Source organism: Passer montanus, unplaced genomic scaffold (genome assembly GCF_014805655.1).
Source record: "Passer montanus isolate IOZ18808 unplaced genomic scaffold, ASM1480565v1 scaffold34, whole genome shotgun sequence".
Taxonomy (NCBI): domain Eukaryota; kingdom Metazoa; phylum Chordata; class Aves; order Passeriformes; family Passeridae; genus Passer; species Passer montanus.
Genome location: NW_024368152.1, coordinates 8,795,383 through 8,817,829, shown reverse-complemented (window position 1 = coordinate 8,817,829; position 22,447 = coordinate 8,795,383). Strand labels below are relative to the sequence as shown.

Below are 22,447 nucleotides of genomic sequence, written 5' to 3'. Positions count from 1 at the left end.
GCTGAGTTAATGGTTGGACTTGATGATGTCAGAGGTCTTTTCCAACCTAAATGAATCACTAAGGTTCCTCGGTACTGTAGGCAAAACTGCATTTTGCCACTCCTCAATGGTAAAACAATAAGTAAAAAAATGGTCAAACAATGGTATTACCATTCAGTGGTAATAGCTACCTTCCATTTTGCTTGTGGTGGAAATGTGAGAGAAAGGGAAGGATGAGAAGAGAGGCAGAAGAGTCTGCTTAGCTTTAATCCTCTGGGGCTGGATTTGATCTCACCTTGCTGGAGGCCTGGGGCCGTTCACAAGGGATGTTACTCCCTGATGGTAAGACATGGGAGCACTGGGGCTGAACTAGCAGAGCATGGGGGAATGCAGATGCCTCGAAAATGGAAACAAGTACCTGAGTTTTTCCAGTGGTTTCTGTTTTTCCAGCATCTGTCTACACTTGCCTCCCAGTGGCAGGTAACCCACTTTCCCAGAATCTCTTTCTCTTACACCTTCCCTCAGCACAAACAGGTGCCCCAGCATTTCTCATCCATTTCAGGTTCTCACTGCTATTAGAGAGTGAGAAGCTGGAGGAAAGGATGGATGTGGCCAATGTGTTAGGCTTGAATTACTTTTATGCATCCTGACAATCCCACCATCAGTGAATGTGCTAAATCTTAAATCTCACTGCACACATAACAGCAAGCTACTCTAGGTTCATGTAGGTACTGTATAACACTTCATATTATAAGGTAAAATTAAATAATAATTTTTTTAATCCCACCAAAAAAAAAAAAAAAACCCCAAACCAAACCAAAACCTACCAACAAACCACAAAAAATCCCAAACAAAAAACCAAAATTAAAATTAAAACCCAAACAAAACCACACAAGAAACCCCAAAACAACAACAACAACAAAAAACTAACTTCAAGAATACTTTTAAGCTCATAATATGAAGGTAACGACCTTACGAGGACATGCTTCAACTTTTCCATACATTTAAAGTTGACAAAATTAAATACATCAGGGAATTTCGCACCTCCTCTGCCACAGAAAAGGTACAAACAAAAATATAATAATGACCTTTTGCAACAGGAATCTCCTTCTGTTGATAAATTCCTTAGCACGGATGAAAACATGCAGCAGGCTCTGTAAAGACCTTTGCCTAGAAACCCCCAGGCTCTGTCAGGCAATGGCAGATGCCTTACTGCCAGATTTCCAGACCTTCCTAAGAACACAATATTCACTGAACTTTTTCAGTAAGACACCAGTGTTCATATACAGCAAGTACTTGCTATTTACACAACCCTAATGTCACCTCAAAGGTCCTTTTTCCATCTATATAATTTCTTTTCTGAATTACAGAAAGAAGCAGGAGCTTCAGTTTATATCATGGACTAAACCCTATGCCTGCAATGTGATACCACATCCATGACTTTTAAGTGTCATTCAGGACATAACAAAAATGAATGCACTTTAGCTCTGTGCTGCCCTGATCTGATTAACTGACTCAAACTTCCTCATCCTCAAGTGAAGAAATAGGAGATCTGCCTTCTTAGACTAAAGGATGCCTATTTGCCACGTGTACAGGAAGAATTTTTTTCAGGCAGATTAAGCTGAGCACATGAAGAAAAATTCTACTATTGCCAGAAACAGATTTAAGTCATTACATTTACAGCACAAAGATGTATACCTTTATGCCTAATGGTTATGCAGTGGTGAGGACCCTAGGGAGGCCTGGAAGCTTCTACAGACTGACATACTAATATTAAAAAAAAATTGATAACTCTATAGCCACACGTAGTTCAAACAGATATTTACAGGAATTGCTGTTTTTCATGATTTTTTACTTTTGCACTTTTGCAGGAATATATTTCCTCTGGCTCATCTTTTCAGCAATGTGCACCTAATGTAAGATCCACTTACAAGATTATTGTCTTGAAAGGAAAGATTGCATTTGATACAGAGCTGTAGAGTTTTACAGAAGGCAGCCTTGGCTTTACCTGCAGAATGCTGTAACCACTATGTACATAAAGAAAAAAAGAAAAAAAATCATATAAGGATATAAGGTACTTTTTATTGGATATATTTCCAACTTCAGGATCACATATATAGGCTAATAAATATTAATAGTATATTAGTGCAGCAAAAAGTAAAAGAATGGGAAAATAATATGATTAAAACAAATTTTGAATATTACAATGACAATATAAAAACCACCAAAAAAATCCCATACTGCATGAAATGGAAACCATCCATTATTTTAGTGCTGCATGAAAAGCAAAAACTTTTACAAAACAGTAAAATTTCAGCTGCTGAAAAAAAAAACCTACATGGCTAAGTAGTGCATGGTAAAATACTACATTACACAAGAAATTAAAGAAGCATTCTTAAGAAACTTATGTTTTGCCTTTCACATACAGTCATTTAAAAATATTAGTGAATCCACTATTCTGGCAGGTTCTGATGGGAAATGATCAGATTTAGGAAAGGAATTATTGCCCCCTGGTGGCACATTAAGAATCAATGTAATGAAAAAGAAACCTATTACAGATGAATAATCAAATCTTTTATTTTAAGAATCATGTTCTGTACAATTAACGTCTGGGGGTGTTAAATGAATACACAGTCATTTTAATATGCATTAAGGTAACAGTAAATGGGTTATAATTTACATTTTTATCTACAAGATGATTCTAATTAAGAATGTGTGATTAATTATCAGCTTTGTAAAATGTAAATAATAACATACTAGGATAAACTCTTTATCAGCAGAATACCACAGCAAAAACTCCTGATAATCAAGCGAGTCACTTCAACATCTAATTTTCAGTTAAAAGAATAATAAGCCTTTTTAATTTTCATATAAATATAGAAAACACTTCCTGAATCTGAATCCCTCTGGGGCCCTTCTTTGGTCCATGAGATAATGTCAGCAGGCAAGGACAGACAAGCACGGGAACAACAGGATTTGATCTTATGACTGGCTAGAACAACAGCATAGTTAAACGTTGATGCAATGTTTTCCACATGGGTTAATACAGCAATTCATGTATCCTAATCCTCAAATTATGAGTTAACATCCTCCTAATATCTGACCAGCCAACAGCCACCAATTCCTATTCAATGACTTCAATACTGCTTGGCACATTCCTCACATCACCTCAAACTAACGTGGCCCTAAGCATCTACTCCAAACTGTTCTGCTGTTCCAGGTGGAAAAAACCTGCTTTATCACAGTGGCTTTATACAATCTGTAATTGCAATGCTAAAATACATCTTTCAGAATACAAAAAGAAGTGAGAATATTCATTCCTCATGGAACTACGCACATCACCACAGAGAAGTTAGCAATGAGGTTATGTTGCACACACAAAAATCAGCATTTTTACATTTTGATGTAATCATGTGTCCCTTCCATGATAGGAAAACCTGCACTTGCAGCAGTCTAACCTTGCCTTACAATACTGACAACCAGCATTTGCATGATGTCATTAAATATACAACTCCAAATCTCCTGAAACACAGACATTTTGCCTTTGAGGAGCTGTAATATATTTTCCCCTCTTTTATTCTGGTTGATTCATTAGAGCACAAGAACAAACCACCTTAGTTCTACACTTTTCTACAAGGCAAATTATTACCTTGCAAGTACTTGACTGAAAATTGGTTGCTATGAAGAAAATTCCATCCTCTATCAAGGCATCTGATCCATCATTGGTGATACCATCAGCTACTCTAAAGAAATGTCTGACTGGAAGGGCTATGAAACACATAGTAAATGAAAATTAATACAGTATTTATTCAAGATAATAGCGTGTTAGTTGACTTGTTTGGTCTGACATATTAGAATATGAACTAAGTTCTTCATGGCTTTGAATTCCTCATACCAGACTAGCATTTTACACATCTGATGAAATCAAGACTAGAAATTTCACCTGAAGTGTGGGTGGGAGAAGAAAAATAGTTCATAATTCTTAAAGCAAAAGAACTCCATGAAAGACTTACCAGCTATACAAGAGAGTTAATTGCCACAAACAGCAATCAAGCAACAAATGCTACCTAACAAGGAGCTATGTTTTAAAGAAATGTTTTTGTCTGACAAAAATAAGTTATGTCAGCAATTGGAAATTCTGAGACTACTGCTGAGGTTGGCACATGACAAGGCGTCAGTGCTTGTAAAACATCATCAGAAGTATGGAGGAAAGGGCAGGAGCAATGGAACTGGCACTTGGGAAAGGATGTTGCTGCAAGGTAAATGTACAGGATTAGTTTGGACATGCCACATTTGATGGCTCCTGTCGGGTCCTAGAGGAATATACCTGGCCCTTCACTCACAAATCTCTTGTAATTAACTTATACCTGACACGGGCACTCTATCCGTGCCTCCCCTGTGAGCGACACACGTAGCTTTGGCTGCCTCGTACTAGCAAGTATTGACAAAAACAGGTCATTTGGCAGGCAGTCAATACTAACCACTCTCACACATACTTGCATGGCAATGCTCAGCCAGAAGGCTCTCTCCTAGCTCATGGTGTTACCTGGAGGAAAGAGAAATCTCCCTGCTGGCAGTAACCCTGTCCTTGAGGGGAAGCCCTGTGAGGAGCGCCTGAGGTCACGGGGCTGGTTCAGCCTGGAGGGACCGAGGGGAGCCCTCACTGCAGTTACACCTCCTTGTGAGGGGGACAGGAGGGGCCGACACTTCTCTTCGGTGACCAGGGACAGGAGCTGAGGGAATGGCCTGAAGTTGTGCCAGGGGAGGTTTAGGTTGGATGTTAGAACGTGGTTCTTCACCCAGAAGCAGTGCTTGGGCACTGGAACAGGCTCCTCAGGGAAGCGGTCACAGCACCAGCCTGCCCGAGCCCAAAAACACTTGGACAACATTCTGAGGCACATGGTGTGACTCTTGAGGTGTTCCTGTGCAGAGCCAGGAGCTGGACTCGACGATCCATGCGGCTCCCTTCGAACTCAGCGTATTCTGCGACTCCTCCCTTAACCCACGCTGGCCGCTGCAGTGCTCAGCGAGCTCCCGCTGTCGCAAAGGCGAGGACGGGGGCGATGGGACCGGCTGACGGGAGGGGTGGGAAGGACCCGATCCCGCGCATTCCCGCGGGCGCTGGGAGAGGCGGGGGCTGCCCCGGGGGGCGGGAGAAGCCGGGAGGAGCCGGGCAGGGCGGGAAGGCGCCGCGGGGGCCGATGGGTAGCGGAGGGAGAAGGCGGTGGCGCCGGGCAGGGCGCGTGCGCGGCTGCCGCCCGTTCCCGCCCCAGCGGCCGCCCCGGGCGCGCGCGGGAGCCCCCGCGCCCGGCCGCGCCTCGCAGCCTCGGCCTGAGCGCCTCCGTGCGCGCTGCCTCCTCCGGCGCCTCGCCGCGGGGCCGGGCGGACATGGCCAGCCCCGACAAGTGGGAGCGCCTGAAGCCGCTGGAGCCGGACACGCTGCGTGTGAGTGAGGTACATGGCGGGAGGCGCTGCCCGTGGATGGGAGAGGGCGGGACGGCGCTGCGGCTGCCGCGGGAGCTCGTGAGGAGGCGGCCGAAAGCCCGTCCTACGTCTCTGGGCGGGAAAGATGCGGCGGGCCAGGCAGCGTGGTGCCCGAAGGGAGCCTTGGGGTGCCTCCCTCCCTCGTGGCGGCCTTCCCGGGAAAGGTGCTGGGATGCAGAAGGATGGTTTTTCTTGCCTGTGTTACTTATAGCCTCTTAATCGAGCTAAATATGGTGTAGCTAAGGATGAGAAAAGGGGACTACAATGTGTTTTCTCCTCTTAACTTCTGTGATTATCTTACCTGCAGCTGTCACCATTACCTTTAGCAATGCTATGAAGTAGTTGGCAAAAAAGTCTATTTTGTAAAACTTTTTTAAAAATTGACATGTTTTTAGCTAATCCTGATGGTGCGTGTTTTTAATTTTAATACTAAAATAATTTTAATATTAAGTAAAATATTTAATGCTTAAATATATTACTTTTTTTTCTTAAATTAATCTTGTCCGTTGGGCTAAAGGTTACTTGGTAGTATTTTCTTAAAGCCGTGAAAGAGTTCATGTAAGTTTTTCGGTGGGTAATTGAAGTGATGATTGTGAGATGCAAATGGTGTTTGGCACAGCTTCTTTATGTATATACTTAGATGATTTTACAAAGGGTGATACTTTCCTGAATCAGCTTCTTATAAACACGAGGTCAAAGGTGTGGTAATCATTAACAGCCCTGCCTGCCATGGCCGTGGAATGCAAGGTGTGAGTTGCGCCTTGTGTAGCTCGGTTTGCAGGCTGCACATGGGTGGGATCCCTAGACAAGAGGCTATGAACTGCCCAATCCTTGGGATAACAAAGGGCAGGAAGAAGGTGGCACTGACCAGGTGAGTGGAAAATGAGGGAGCAGCAGAAGCCATGAACTGCCAACGCTTTGGGCAACAAAACGGCACAGAGATGATGGCACTGCCAAGGTGGACGGAGAGAGACACATGGGGAGACACAGCAGGAGCAGAGGACTCGGGGTGAAGATCAAGATTTACCCGAGTAGACTATGAGGGTATAAAAACTTAGAGGTTCCTTCATTGTGCATCCCTCTTTGGAGGTACCAGCTTGGGCTGTTTCTGTCTTGCTGCGCCGTGAATAAATGGCTTTATTGAGAGATGTCTGAGACCCTGCAGTGGGAGAGTCAAACTCAAATCTGGGGTTGAACCAGTGAGGAAACATGGCCTGACTGCATGAGTGTGGTGTGTAGGGAGTCCAGTGGGCCTCCCAGTAGCTCACTGAGGCAGTCCACCATGAAGGGGCTTCAGTCCCAGCAGTGACAGCATGAGACTTAGGTGGATTCTCATGAATGGTCAGACTGGGAAGTTTTCTTAACAGTGGGATATTCAAGACCCTGAACCTACTAGTAAGGAAGGTTAGTAGTAAAGTGCAGAACCTGGATTCCAGCTTACTCAGTCTTGAAGACTCCAGCTTATTCTGCCATGGGGTAGGTTGAGACTTTTGGGAAGGCAGCTTTGGAAGCTGGAGGAGCTGAAGAGATTGAGATCAATAAGGAGAAACACATTTCACTGTGACATTCATGGCAAAAAGAACAGGACAGACTTCTGTAAGAGTAAGGATAAAAGGTACCTGGACATGCAGATATGGTGATTGGAAAGGCAAAGTTGTAGTGTTGAAACAAGCAAGGAATGTTAAAGGTGACAATATTGAAGAGATTTCCCTGTCTGACCATTGAAGAGCCACTCCTGTCAGTCACTCTCACACCACCTGAGCTGGGACCGAGGCCCCTTTGCAGCTGCACCCCCACACTCACACAGACAAGGTCCCCTCACTGATTGACCCTAGGTTTCCCATAGCAGAGTCTCAGACATTTGGATCCTTAAAATAACTTAATCTTGGTACAACAGCTGGAACAGGGACCCCAAACAAAGGAAACCTTGGGCTTGTGTACCCTGTATTGGGTTTTTGTGGTCAGGTTTTGATAGCAGCTGGGGGCTGCAGGGTGGCTTCTGTGAGAAGCTGCCAGAAGTTTCCCCCAAGTCCTGCAGGGCTAATGCCAGGCAGCTCCAGGATGGATCTGTCACTGGCCAAGGCAGAGTTCATCAGAGATAGTAGTAGTGCCTCTGTGATAACATATTTAAGAAGGGGGGAAAAAAGTTATTATACAGTTGTAATTACAGCCAGACAAGAGTGAAGTAAGAATATGTGAGAGGAACAACTCTGCAGACACCAAGGTGAGTGGAGGAGGAGGAGATGCTCTGGGTGCCAAAGCAGAGACTGCCTGCAGCCTGTGGGGCAGCCCATGGTGAAGCAGCTGCAGCCCATGGAGGACCATGAGGATGCAGAGATGCACCTGCAGCCCATGGAGGAGAGCCAGGCTGGAGCAGGTGGATGCCTGAAAGGAGGCTGTGAACTTGTGGGAAGCCCATGCTGGAGCAGGTTCCTAGCAGGGACTGTGGATCCATGGAGAGTGGAGCCCATGCTGGAGCAGGCTTTTGTGTGGAACTTGTGACCCTTGACCCCTGCTGGAGCAGGCTGTGCCTGAAGGACTGCACCCTGAGGAACAGTGATGGATGTTGAAGCAGTTGGTGAACTGTTGCTGTGGGATGGACTCATACTGGAGAAGTTAATGGGGGGCTTTCTTCCGTGGGCAGGAACTCCACACTGAAGTAGAGGAAGGACTCTCTGCCCTGAGCAGCAGCAGGAACAACATTTGATGAACTGACATAACTCCCATTCCTGTCTCCCTGCACTGCTGGTGTGGAGGAGGTGGAGCTTGGGGAGGGGTGGAGGGAAGGTGTTTTCTTAAGATGCGTTTTATTTCTCATTATTCTGCTCTGGTTTTGTTGGTAATAAATTTAATTAATATTCCCAAGTTGAGTCTGTTTTGCCCATGATGGTATTTGGGAAGTGATCTCTTCTGGTCCTTAGCTCAACTCATGAACTTCTTGTTACATCTCTCCCCTGACCACTTGTGGAGAGGAGTGATGGAGCAGCTTTGGTGGGTGCCTGGCAGGTCTGTCCTGTTGTTCAGTGGAGGATGTGAGGTTTATGGGCTGGAGGAAGGGGTCATCTAACACCTCATAAACTTGGGAAGTTGAAATGAAGCGTTAAAGCCTTGCCTTTACCCAGCAGTGGTAAGGCTGGGGACCACCCTGTTGAAAGGACCTGGGGGCCCTCATGGATTGGGCTAAATGTGCACCTGCATTGTGTCCTGACATTGAGGCGTATGAGGCTGTCTTAGCAGGAGAACAGTAAATTGAGGGAAATTATTATTTTTCTTTATTTGACATATGTTAGATTGCCCTTGGAATACTGTTCCTGTTTTAGGCCCACTAGTACAGGAAGGCTGTTCATAAACTCCTGAGAGAATTTGTTATGCGACAGCAGCTCTTCAGTAAAATCATAGCATATGCTGAGTTGGAAAGGACCCATAAGGATCATCAGGTCCAACTCCTGTCCCAGCACAGGACAATCCCAAGAGTCACACCATGTTTCTGAGAGCATTGTCCAAGAGCTTCTTGAACTCTGGCAGGATTGGTGCTGTGACTGCTTCCTTGGGGAGCCTGTTCCAGTGCCCAGGCACCCTCTGGGTGAAGAATCATTTTCCTAATATCTAACCCAAACTTCCCCTGATGAGTTTTCATTCCATACTTGCAAGCAAGTTAAGAACTTTAAAAGGTTACCAGGTATTTCACAGTTGTACTTGATGGGCAACTGAAAGGAAATGGCCATGAATTGAAAGAGAAGAAGCAAGAGAGGTTTTAGCTTGCCTGAGCAACAGCAAATTCAATGGTGTTTATTGTTTTTTAAAACAGAGCGAGTTGTACTGAGATTAAGGGCTCAAAGTCCTGGCAGGAATTAAAGAGCATATATTCCTTTTATCTAGTGACACTTCATAGTAATAGCTGTTGAATTGTCAGAGCTGTGATAGCTGTAACATCTAAAGAAGATTTGAGGATTTCTTCTGAAGAAGCTCCCCCTGTAGATGGCATTTTATGACAGTTGTTTTATTCCCTTTTTATTTCCTCAGGCACCAGTGGTCGACCTGAATGTGCCCAAGGACACACAGCTTGTGAAAAGTAAGTTGCTATGTGTCATGTGTGAAAATCTTGCAGTATGTCATGCATTTTTATAATGTGAGTACAGTGCTGTAGACAAATGAAAAATGGTATTTAATATCAGCAGAGCAGGAAAAATGCTGAACACTGACTGAAATAACAGATGTGAAGCAATACATTCTTTATCGTTTTTTCTCCTCAGATCTATTGCACGTATACCTTCCCATTGCTATATAGGTAAGAGTGCACAGGAAAAGTGAGTTAGAGTAAACTGCAGCAACATACTGGCAAATGTTGTGTTTCAACTGGTGCTGATAAATGTGGAAATAAACTTGAGTGAATTTCTGGGTGTTGGGGTTTTGTTTTTCTTTTTTTTTTTCTCACCAGCTGAATTGTTTCACACCTTTCACAGTAACAGTCCAAAACTGAGTTGTCAAACCTGTTACTTCATGTTCAGGAGTGCACAAACTTGCAGCCATGGAATGGGTGTGATACATTATGAGTAAAGGTGGTATCTTATTCATCTTGGAAAAAATACTGATGGTTGAAGCAGAAGTGTTGTCTAGGGTACTTTTTTTACACACTCACCTTTTCTTGAAGCATTAGACTGGAATATTGTTCAGGGACACAGGTTGATCAGGTGAAATACCTGGTTGTCTTTTCTCCTGTAAAGCAAAGTAACATATGAATTTGAGAATCTTTTATTGGCTGCCATCAAATGAGTGTGTGCATACTGACTGTGTGACTTTCTGACTCAGAAGTAGGTGCTTTTTGTGCTTTTTGCTTACAAAAATAACAATCTCAAGTTATTAATCAGGGATTTCTGCTGTTTCTGCAAATATGATGGTAATGAATACACATAACACAGGGATCTCTTTAACCAGAGTGTGAGGGTAGCTGTAGATCTTTGTGTATTAGTAAATCAAACAATGGAATGACTAGTTCTTTTGCCCTGAGACCAGATAGTGCAAACAGTTTGTCTACATGCTAAATTCTTCAGTTCCAGAGCAGATTGGTCCTGTCCAGGCTGAAACAGTCCTGAAGCTCAAGCTGGCTTGTGAACCATGCCTAATGCTTATGTGTGAGGTCTGCTGGTTAAACTGGACCAAAAAGATGGGAAAAAATACTCTAATAGTGTCACGCAGCAGAGATAGAGCTGTGTTCCTCTGGCAGCATCTCAGCACAGTCTATAGTTAACCAAAGGTTTCACTGGTATTTGGTCAGTGATCTGATCCCATGTCCTGTAGAGTATACGGTTACTCAGTTGTTAATATGCATACTAGCAGTGTGGAGTCATTAATGTTGAAAGCACAAAAATGTATGCTTGCTATTTAGATAAAATCATTGCAAACAAATAAAGGTATGTGTAGTTAAAAGGCTTTTTATGATGACATTGCAAAAAAAACTGCAGTGCTTCCAGACTTTTACCTTCATTGTTACTTCATCACTATCACTTTTTTTACTTCATGCTTATGTAGTAGCTGACCCTAAATATTCTACCAAAACTTTACAGAAACTGTGGACATGAAAAGGCCTCGATTTGATGCATCCTTGGTGCTTTTGACACGAAAATTTATGGCTCTGCTCAGAAAAGCTCCAGACGGTGTCCTTGATTTAAATGAAGTGGCAACAACACTTGGAGTACGAAAACGAAGAGTGTATGACATCACCAATGTGTTGGATGGCATCGACTTGATTCAGAAAAGATCTAAGAATCATATCCAGTGGATGTGAGTTGGCTTTGAAGCTTCTAGTTTCTGAAACAGTAAATCCCAACAGTGTTGAGTAATGTTTATAACTTTGAGAGTGTCTTTAAGCATATTAAGTTACTTCTCATAGATAATATTTTAAGTTCTATATCCTTCCTTATGCTATGTGAATTACCTAATACGTTAACAAGTATCAAGTGCAGAAGTACATGGAAGCATATTTCAGCAGAATAAAGGATGCCAGACTTTCTTACTATTTGCTGTTAGTATACTTGATGTTTAATAAACAGGCTTTTATTTATACAAACATGCTAGACAATGTTCATATTCTTCTAGAGGTAACAGTCTTGACCAACTTCTTGGAAAAGCACCGCAGCAGCAGAACCTTAAAGATGAACTTTCTGACTTAACAGCCATGGAAGAAGCTCTGGATGAATTAATCAAGAATTGTGCTCATCAGATATTTGAACTAACAGATGACAAAGAAAATGCAAAATATCCTTTCAACTCTTACATTATTATTTATTTATTATGGTTTTGGTTGCACATACTCACATATCTAGTAAGAAGTGTAGGCTGATACCACAGGTATACAGTACTGCTTGATAATCAGTTTTATAATAGCAGACTTTTTGATTATTTTGTATTTGAGAATGCCAGTCATGTGCCTTGCTTTGCAGTATCATGGACAGTCTAGCCTGTCCTCAGAGGAGTGCTGCTTGTATGGCCTTTCCACTGCAGAAGAATTAAGTGGGGCAGTAGTCTCAGTACCCTGACCATCACCCTGTTTTCTCCATTTGAGTTGTCTCAAGGGCAGGTTTTGACCTACCAGTGAGCTCAAGATGCTTAGGGAGATGGCAGAGAGGACTCAGAATGGAGTTCCAGTGGCCTGTCGCCAAGGAGATGTAATGGTATGTTGGTTATGTCCTAATACTCTTCTCTCTTGAAAGAGATCCCATTGCAGTTCTGACTTTCAGATGGGTTTTGACAATAGAAAAGACATTCGTTTTAATATATGGCATAAAGATTGAATTTTGGCTTTGGGTTACAATAAAATATTATTTAGCTCCCTTGTTTGGCAAGGTGTTAAGGTGTGTGCACAAATGAAATGTGCTTACATTCTTTACACCTTACTGGTTAAGAAAATAGTTTTACAATGTCTCAGGAGATTATTTTCATGCTTTTAGAAGATAAGAGTGTAATTCCTGAAAAACAGTATTTCTTCTGCTTTGTAGACTTATGACAACATCTGTGAAAACTGTTTGGGTTTATTTTATAACATTGAATATATTTTTAAAAGCTTTTTTCCTTCCTGGAAATACAGAAAAGTATTTTTCTACCATTAGCTGATACTTCATTTTACAAAGCTAATATTAACCTCTGCTGAATTGTTGATCAATTTTCTGAAGTTGGTATTCTGCCTCAACATATCTTGGCATCACACTCTTGCTTCTGCCCATTAGCAAATTACTTTACATAATCCTTGACCAATGTGTACACTAGCTTATGTGACATACCAAGATATCCGAAGCATTCAGGCATTTCAGGAACAGACTGTGATTGCAATCAAAGCTCCAGAGGAAACCAAATTGGAGATACCAGTTCCTAAAGACGTAAGTTTTATACATTTCTCCGAAAAGAACAAAAGTTTTTAAATTTGATTTTTTTGCAGCAGCAGTCAGTAATTGACTTTCAGTTTCTCTGTCATGCAGATAGTGGTAGTTAAATGTTCTTGTGTTCCACTCAGCAGTGCTGCAGGGATAATAGTCTTAGAAGCTTACTTGCTGTATTTTTTTTTTTGCCTAAATTACTAAGCCATAAATATATCTGAGCTTTAGTTACCTGGTTTTGTTAGAGAGAATGGAGAAGCTGTAATAAAGTATGCAATGTACAGTATGGTTGGAAAAAGAAAACCTTTTGTCCCTCTGGTAGATATATCTAGAAGGGTTTTTCATGGAGTGTGCCCTGTCCTCACCCCACGGTGCAACACACAGGCTCCATTCTTGTCTCACAGAGGAGCCCCCTGCACCCAGCAGTGCTGCAAGTGCATAGTGGGGCCTGTGTACTGGGAACTGTTGGCAGTGCTCTGAGAGGGCAAATCCTGGAAGACAGCCTAAGATAACAAACAGAAGTTTAATTCCATTTTCTTTTTTGCATGAGCATTTTTGATAATCTTCCCAGGTGCATAGTCATTGAAGTTGCCTTGTTGTATGGACAGAAAGGTGGGGATATCTTAGGAAAAGGAAATGAATCAGTAGAACCAAAAGAGATCCACTACATAGATCTCCAGTGGTTTCCCTGGTCAAAGGAGCTGTCTCTTACCCCGTGGAGATGAAAAAGATACAACTCCAGACGCCTCCTGAAGCAATAAAAAGGCAGAATTTTAAAAGCTGTACATTAGAACCGAGTATTTTCTCCATTCTGCATTGATTAATTTGCTCTGTGTCATGCAACATGATGTCTGTGGAAGGAAGGCAGGAGAAGTGATAAGGATTAGTTGCTTTACTATTTTGTTAAAGCTGTGTGTCCAGTTTGTTGTCTGCTTCATGGCACTGTTTTGTCAAGCTTTTTAACTTTTGTTACTCTTCCTAAACATATAAGTAAGTCTTGGTGGTATATCAGAAGGTCAGTAGAAAGACTAAACAAATACTTAAATGCACGTTCATCAAAAATGAAAGCTTGTTAGCTTAATTGTGCATAATAGTTTCCTACAAACGTATGTAATAGTCATAATTTACGTGGAAGCAGCAACACAATTTTAAATAGTTACATCATTTCTGTATTTGTTCTTTGTTTTTAAAATACGTGCAAAAATAGATAAAGAATGTATAAGATTTATTCTTTGAATTATATACAAGTTGCTCTTTTATAGGATCACATAGAAGTACATGTGAAGAGCACAAAAGGACCTATTGATGTCTATCTGTGTGAGGTGGAAAAAGAGAATCCGGGTGCCAAAACCTGTGAAGATATGGATACTGTCCATATCTAGGGAAACTGAGACATCATTTTATCCTGATGAAGGTAACATCCTCCTTTTACATTTTTATCCACGTGTATTTTTTTTTCTTTTTTAAGATTAACATATTCTGATAAAGTTATAAGCTGTACTGTTGAACAAGTTTAATTTTTGCAGCATAGATTGTGGGCCAAGATGTGTGGGAGTATAGGAAATGCCTGGAAAGAAGTCTGTGCTGTTGTGTTACCTCACAGCAACAGGAGGTCAGAGAGTCAGGCACGTGCACACAGAGCAAGGCACTCTTGTTCCCTGGCCTTTTCCTTCCTTTGCTCTTTGCTGCTTTCCTGTGGGAGCTGCACTCTGTGGATGGAGCTCTCAGCTCCGTGTGTCAGCTCTCAGCTGCTGCACTACAGACTCCTGCTCAGCTCAGATTGTTGCCATGAGAGTTATGATGCTGTTTTAAACACGACTGTGCTACTGCTCATTCCTGCCCTAAGGGAGGGCAGACAGAAGAGGGGACGTAGTATTAATCTTCTAAAACAAGATTGGATGGAGTAGAGATTCTGAAGAACCCTAGTGCTGGAGGATGTTGTGGCTTAAAAAGAAATGTGGCAGGAGTTGCAGTAGCTCAGAACACAAAGAAAGAAAGAAATTATCTTTAGAAGTCTTTATAGGTGAAGGGAGGAGTTGGCTTTTTCATCCCAGGCATTTTTTGAATTCATTTCGCTTGTGGAATAACTCAAAATTGTATTTTCTACAATGAGAGTAATCATATTCCTTTTTTACTTTCTTTTTAAAGTGAGATCTCCGATGGAAGAGAAAAAACCATTTGAGATGCCAGATTAATTACAACACAAAAATCTAATATAGAATGTATTTATCTGTGTTATAGGGCTTTTCCAAAGTGCTTGGATCTGCAGACTTCATAACCTGAAATGTTCCAAAGTGTTTTAAATAACCAGCAGTGGATTGGTTGAGTGCTTTCACAGGATTGCTCATCTTCCCAAGTCAAAAGACAACAGTTTCTTGAGTTGCGTTTAGGAGCTTTGTTTTCTTAATTGCATATGACCTACAGAGCTTTGGGAAAAACAATTTTTTACCTTACAACTTTAATTAACAAAAAACGTAGATCATCAATTACTTCCAAAAATTAAGGTTGGAGAACAGTTTCTGGAACGGTCCACAATCTGCGTGAGAATGTATAAAATGAAGAAATGCACTTTTCAGTTCTGAGGCAGCACTACTAAGCAGGATTGTCAAATACAAATGTAACAAGGAATTCCTGGTGTATTGGAAGCCTTTGCTATAAAGAACAAGATGTAAATATCTTGAGAGTTATGCCTCACACTGTGTAGACACTCTTTGCATCCAGCTCTACATGAACTATGGTATCAACACTGAAGTGAAATAATTGGTCTTTGTGTAAATACTTGTATCATTTCTAGGTAGTTACTGATGTACATTTATTGAGATGGTTTGCATTTCTGCCTCTGTACAGCAAAGAAATAAAATAAGCTTAGAAAAATATGAAATAGTCTAATGAAACGTGTTGGGTTGCCTTTGCTGCAGTTCACCGAGTAACTACAAACATTTTAAATTATGTGAACATTTAAAATTAAAATTAAAAAATACTTTAGGACTGTGTCTGTATTATCCATCTTTCGTATCCATAAAACAAAGCTGTTGAATTTGTTTACTGGATTTTCTGAGGGCGTGAACTGTCACTGTGCAAATGCTGTGCATGGGCTCACTTCATCCCAGTATGGTTTCTGTAGGGGTGAGGTGGGTTGGCCAGTTTGGTTTTAAATAGGAAGTCCAAATCCTTGGATCAGGCAGTATTGACAATTACACATCTGCTTCACAAGTGAGCACACCAAAGCTTATTAACCCCTGCATGACCTAGCCAGCAACTCTACAGCTATTTCAGACAGGTGTGGTGAAATTAAATACCCTATGTTCTACAATACAAATAAGGTGGCACAGCATAAATATACCTAAATACAGATTGAGAGTTAATTCAGTTTTCCACAAGGTTCCCTAATTCTGCAAAATGCATAGGAGGATACTATGCAAATTAGGGAAAAAACACCAAGTGCAAGCCTGTGTCAGAAAGTAATCTTGAATTTTTATGTATGTCCTATCAACTTCTGGCTCCAGAATACAGGACTTCAGTACACGATACTGTTTTTCTGTCTTTGAATTTCAAACTATAGGCTGAGCTGTAATAACAATAAATAAAAGCAAAGTGACAGCACAGTTAATACACAGAACATGGAAAAAATGAGGAAGGTGCTCCTCCACTGAAGGTGGGAGTGAGGGTTAAAGCTAAGAAAGCTTTTTTTTTGCACAGGAAAATTGTCCTTTTCCTTCAGTAACTGGTTTCTGTTCAGATGGCAAACTCTATTTGATGTTTTACAGCATTGTTCTGTTTTGGTGGGTGGGGAGGTCTGTGCTGAGAAGAAGCATTGATTCCCCTTACACTAGGTCAACAACTCAGGATAATGTGTGCCATAAAATGTGTAAACAATTTCAACACTAACAACTAATTTTGAGTGCTGTATGTTGGGGTGGATTTTTGTTACGTGATCACAGAATCCTAGAATGGTTAGGGTTGGAAGGGACCTTGAAGGTCACATAATTCCAGCACCCCTGCTTTGGTCTGGGACAGCTCCTACATCACAGAATTCTTTAAGTTGGAAAGACCTCCAAGACCAACTCCAACCTTTGACCAAACACCACAATGTCAAGTAGTCCATAGCACCGAGTGTCAGATCCTGTCGTTCCTTGAACTCTGCCAGGGATTGTGACTCCACCACCTCCCTGGTCAGGCTGTTCCACTGCTTCACAGCTCTTTCAGTGAAGAAATTCTTCCTGACATCCAACCTGAATCTCCCTGATGTAGCTTGAGGCCATTTCTTCTCATCCTGGTTGCTCAAAGCCCCATCCAACCTGGCCTTGAACACTTCCAGAGATGATAAGGCATCCACAGCTTCTCTTGACAACCTGTTTCAATGCCTCTCCACCTGCATAATAAAGAATTTCTTCCTAATATTTATCTAAACTGACCCTCTAACTCTTAGCCATTACCTACCTTATCTATAGGGTAAGGAAGTACATTTTTACAGAGTAACCATCTTAAAAATGTTAAGGAAGTCTGTCTTAAACAGTGGAACAATCCATTTACATGAAACATTAGGCTTTTTCCTTTTGAACAAATCTCTAGTGATTGTTTTTCCTCAGTCATTTGTACAGGTTTTCTAGCAGTATAATTAATGGTTTTAGCCACACAATTGTCACAGTGAAATGGAAGGAGCTGTAATATGACAATTATACTGTTACTATTTTATTAAATACGTCTGTTGTTTTAATAGTGCACCTTAAGTGGAATGAATGAGCTTTTAAAGGTTAAACCACTGCTTGTGCTACTTGCTTATGTACAGTATTACCCGTTGGTGATGCTGGAAAACAATGTACTGTATAAGCTCAGTGCACTAACTAGCTGAAAAGATTCAACTTGGACTTGAAAAATTTCCAAGTGATGCTGAACTTACACACAAATTACAAGCTCACTTGTAAATGTGACAGGACTTTACTCTGACTTTGTATAGTAATGCCTGTTTTTTTCTGAGAGATTATTATTTTTGCTGAGTCTATATCTGTCCATTTTCAGTACATTTTTATGTGTATTGGCTATTTGAGGACTAATAAATTAAAAGTTTCAAGTACTCTTTCTGCCTTCCCTTTAATAAGAATGGCTACACATCTAAATGCATCAGTCAGCAATAGTGACAGCCAGGACCCATAATTACTAAATTCCTGGTTTTGCTGATTCTTACTGGAAAAAGCACTGCAGGTTGCCAGTTCAGCCCTTACTTGGTGTGGGAAGTCACTTGTCAGAGTTTTCTGATGTGAACTACAGTTTTAAACAATGGTATTTTTAAAGAGAGATCTCTTCAAATTATTGTCTGTTGGAAAGCATTTGAAAGTCAGTAATTTTCTTCATTTGGAAAAATCTTGGTGGGTGTGAAGAGCCTCATTTATAAGCATAATTAAACACTGATGTTGAAAGTCACTTCAGCTTGTCAGGGGTGAGGTTCACCTGCTGGCCAGGCCATGAGCCGCTCCCAGCATGCTGGGGCTGGCTGCAAGCTCTGAACCCTTGAGTTCCATGATCCTGGCCCTGGCACCCTGCTGGGACCTCAGTAACTGCTGAAGGGTTTATCAGGAACATGAATCTGCTATTTTTGGTTCCACTTCTGATCTGCCTGGAGTAGCTTGTGGGAAGTGCATTGAGGCTAAAATATAAACTACACTTGGTTGTGTAGGTTATATAAACCTAGACAAGGCTTCTCACTGTTTGTAGATGTTTACTGAAGGACTTGGATACTCGTTGGTCGAAAAGCACGATCTGTGTTTCGGAGGAAATTTAATGATGTTTGCAGAGAAAGGGCAGCCTGGTTCTGTCCATGTGTGGCACCCCTGGTTCCTTCCTTCCCTGCCACCCCTGCAGGCAGGCCATGGGTGATCTGAGGGCCTGGAGCTGCGCTCTCCAGACACCCACCATGTGGACGTGGGCTGATGGAAGCTCCTCACCATGTGATCCGTGAGTGAGGTGGTGTTTCCAATTGACCCTAGATTAAGGGATGGGGTTATAGAAAAAATCCTACAAGCTGTAACAGCAAATTTAAAGATGCAAGCTCAGCACATCACAACTCTTTTATTGACTTCTCTTAGGCCACTGGGGGTGCATTCCCCCCACCTCAGCCACAGTGTGATCTCAGAAATGCTTATTAGGCCTCAGCCCTGACAAACAGCAGCTGGTTGAGCTTCTCTCGAGCATACCAGAAACACTTCTCCCAGGAACTTTTGCTGTCGAATTTTGCTGTTTTAATGAACAGCCTTTGAAACTTATTTTTGTTGCCTGGACAACAACCTAAGTGGAATAAAATTTTTGTTATCAAATTTTCAAAGAATGTTACTGACCTGAATTGTGGTAAGGATGGAAAATTACTGTGACTAAAGCCATCTCTTTTGTGACCCTATAAACACCAGCCCATAATGAGACCCTTGGAGCTCTCCTGGACCACAGTGGCCAATACCAGACACTGTGCTGATAGCTGGGCATTCAAGGATCAAATCTAGCTTCCCAGAAGTTAGTTATGATCTTTTCACAATCCCTAAAACACCTACAGAAACAGGACAATATCCACACAGTGCCTCCATCCTACACACTAAAGCAGTTGCACAGAATTCAGTCAAGAGCAAGAACTGCGATTTACTTGATAATGCTGCTCCCCACAGATTGTAAAACAACCTTTTTACCAAGCAACATTCTCACCATCAATGCCAGTAACACTATGTAAGAAACAACTGCTCATGAAAAAAATCTCCCTGGTTTTAGAAACAACTTCAACTTTAACTGCCCAGCAATGTGTGCGACGTTGTCTTCAGGCTGACAAGCTATTGGAGGTGATTTCTGTATTTTTTCAGCTGAAGAGAAAACAAACACATTTGAAATTATGCAATATTATCCTATCCTGGGAGAATATTAATGAGGGAATATAGAGGTATAAGATTGATTCTTCCTGTGATTAGAGGTTAAAATAAAGCAAAGTAAAAGCAAAATACTCTGAAAACATTAGCATTGCCTTTCTTTTGAGATAAAAAAGACTTAATTGAAGTTTTATCTTAAAAAACTGAATAAAGGGATAGAAACAAATGCTAGTCTTTCAAATTGCCAAAATTGACACATTGGCTGTCAGTCTCCATGCAGAGATTAATAGTTTGGACTCAAAAAACATTGACAACCCTCAGCCACTGAGCAGCAGAAGAGGATTAATGTGTATTTATTGATTAATTATGTGTTTCTCCTGGTCTGAAATATTCTAGACTGTATTAAAAATTTACTGCAGGTTGAAGCTCAGGAATCTTGCTTTTTTCAAAAAGGCTTAAATTTGTGATGATTAGACTCTTCAAAACAAGTATCTTCCAATCAAGATATATTTTATTCCCAATCTGTAAAATACTGTTCCTTTATACACGAAGAAAGTGTAAACTGCTTGAAAAGAAGGGATTGGAAGGTTGTCCAGATATTGTTGTCTGTATTCTATGTATGTGTCTCTGAGGATCAGTTGCCTGGAAATGAAAACAAGACAACAGCAATCGTTTACATAGATGTCACCTAAAAACTTCTCAGGCATTTATGCTCTCTCTGCTGACTTTATGCCAATTGTCCATCTCTTAAATTGACACATGGAGCTATTTTTGGGCCATAAGGAGGGAAGTCTGCAAAGCAGGGTTTATAATTTGGAGGGAAAATTATACAGAGCTAAAGGGGGAAAAAAATCTCCCTAATGCAACTTAAAAAGTTTTTTACCACCTTTGAAATCAAAACCTGATCAGGATGGTGGTGTGTGTTCAGTCTCTGGCTTCCAATCAGTTTAACAAAATCGAGGTTAAACTAGAAATACTCATTCAGCCATGGCTTTATTTACACCAAATGATGGCTTTGAAATGGGCCTGAGTTCAGCTCTAAGTATAATTTACTTAATTGTTGCACTATGATATTTTTGTATAGGTAATTCTTATTTAAAATAATGGATTCAAAATGGTAATACGGTAGCACAGGTGAATTACTGAGATACAGAACTACCATTATCAGAAGGATGAGATCTGTAGTTTCTGTTTCCATGCAGAGAAACTCTCAGTGTGGGCTGTCCTTTAAGGACAGTTTTACATACGTATAAACCTGTATCTCCTTTCAACACCACATCCTGCTGCTGTCAGGCAGCTTGCTGCCTCTGGAACAAATCATTCCTCTGTGCCCATTTGCAAAAAGGGGGGACTGTCTTGATCTCTTTACAAACTCTGATCAGTTCTGCTCTTTAGTGACTCCTCAGAGTGTGCCAGCTTCCCCGGGACCCTCCGCAGGATGCTTGTCCAGCACCAGCAAGGGCAACCCCCAGACTTGCTGTGCTCCATGAAGTAACCACAGTGAGTGCCCTGGGACAGCATCCTTTCCCAAGGCAGTACTGGAGGCCTCTTCACTACCTTTAAAGATGCTATCCCAGGGCTCACATTTCTGCTGCACATCCTTTAACAAATTAAAAAGCAAAATGAATTCAATGTTCCAAACACATAAACATAATTAGCATCTTATTGACAATTTCAGTTGAGAAGCCGAAGAGCATAGATGTACAAATCAGTGTTCCTTATGTTTATTTTACATATACTTCAGGGGTTTTTTGTTTGGTTGGGTTTTTTTTCCCTGTGGTATTCTATCAGTCTTGTATTAAAGAGACAAGATTTAATTAATCTTCAAGTACAACTTGCCTTTTTTTTCAATGATGACAGTTTTTCCTCACTCTGGGTTAAATAAACTGACATTTTAAAAAACTTAGAGACAGGATTACCCTTTTCTCATACCACCTCCCAGTACATGTAATTTTTACAGCAGCCAGTGAAATGGGTTCAGCCTTCAAGTATCAAGGCTTGTGTGAAACAAACACTCTAAACACCCTGAACTGGAGCAGAGTTTCCACAGAAACTTTGGTGAAATGGAAAAGGGGAGACATTATCTGCCAGTTCCCCAGCCCCGCAGAGGAGCACATCTGCCCCTGCTGAGCCCGGGGATGCCGGAGCTGCTCCCGGCGCTGCGGGGCCACTAGAGGGATGTCTACAACCATCCTTCCCCGGCCGCTGAAGCAAACCACCACTTCACACTCCCCACCGCCTGCAAATCGCACACGGCCACCAACAGCCCTTAGAGATGCTGCAAAGGATGTCAGCGGGCTGCTCGCCGCGGCCCAGGGAGGGCATTTGGGCACTGCCAGTTGGAATGATGAGATACCATGCTTGGACTGCTACAAGGTCCGAGAGAGCACATCAGAAATCACAGAGTCATGGATTCACAGAATGCTTTAGGTTACAAAGGACCTTGATGATAACCTAATTCCAACCCCTCTGGATCCGGTTGAATACTTTTAACACTATTAAAAACTACATCTAGTTGTATCCTTTTATTTGATTTGTTTCCAATCAAATAAGTTTAGCTTGTATCTAGTGGAATGGCATAATCTATTTAAAGTATCAACAAGTTAGCATGTGGCTCACTGCAAAAAGTGTTTTATTTTTCTGTTAGTTTAAATTAGTTGACTAGAAAAGCATGAAAGTGTAATAGAGAAGAGTTCCCTCTCCTACAGTGATCAACTGTTGGAATGGATAGGATGAAAGGGACTGCAAAAAAAGGAAAATATGAGTAAACTG

The 22,447-nt window shown here is 41.5% G+C and overlaps 1 protein-coding gene across 3 annotated transcripts; it reads left to right on the top strand.

Annotated features, from left to right (window-relative positions):
* The first annotated feature begins 5,284 nt into the window (after positions 1–5,284).
* Positions 5,285–17,907, top strand: E2F6 (E2F transcription factor 6). Of its 3 annotated transcripts, none has more exons than XM_039715612.1 (7): positions 5,285–5,424; positions 9,487–9,535; positions 11,028–11,244; positions 11,560–11,718; positions 12,722–12,836; positions 14,096–14,247; positions 14,982–17,907. In XM_039715612.1, the coding sequence occupies exons 1-6, from the start codon at positions 5,368–5,370 to the stop codon at positions 14,213–14,215; spliced, it is 717 nt and encodes a 238-aa protein (XP_039571546.1). In that variant the 5' UTR covers positions 5,285–5,367; the 3' UTR covers positions 14,216–14,247; positions 14,982–17,907. The 3 variants fall into 3 exon arrangements, with proteins under 3 accessions (XP_039571546.1, XP_039571545.1, XP_039571544.1); XM_039715611.1 differs by having other exon boundaries at positions 5,285–5,433; positions 15,075–17,907; XM_039715610.1 differs by having other exon boundaries at positions 5,285–5,433.
* The last annotated feature ends 4,540 nt before the right edge of the window (positions 17,908–22,447 follow it).

Excerpts from the sequence above, each read along its gene's own strand:
- E2F6 (XM_039715611.1), top strand. The coding sequence starts at position 5,368 with ATGGCCAGCCCCGACAAGTGGGAGCGCCTGAAGCCGCTGGAGCCGGAC. Across the intron at positions 11,719-12,721 it reads GATGACAAAGAAAATGCAAA|ACTAGCTTATGTGACATACC; the intron begins ATATCCTTTCAA and ends ACCAATGTGTAC. Across the intron at positions 12,837-14,095 it reads AGATACCAGTTCCTAAAGAC|GATCACATAGAAGTACATGT; the intron begins GTAAGTTTTATA and ends GCTCTTTTATAG.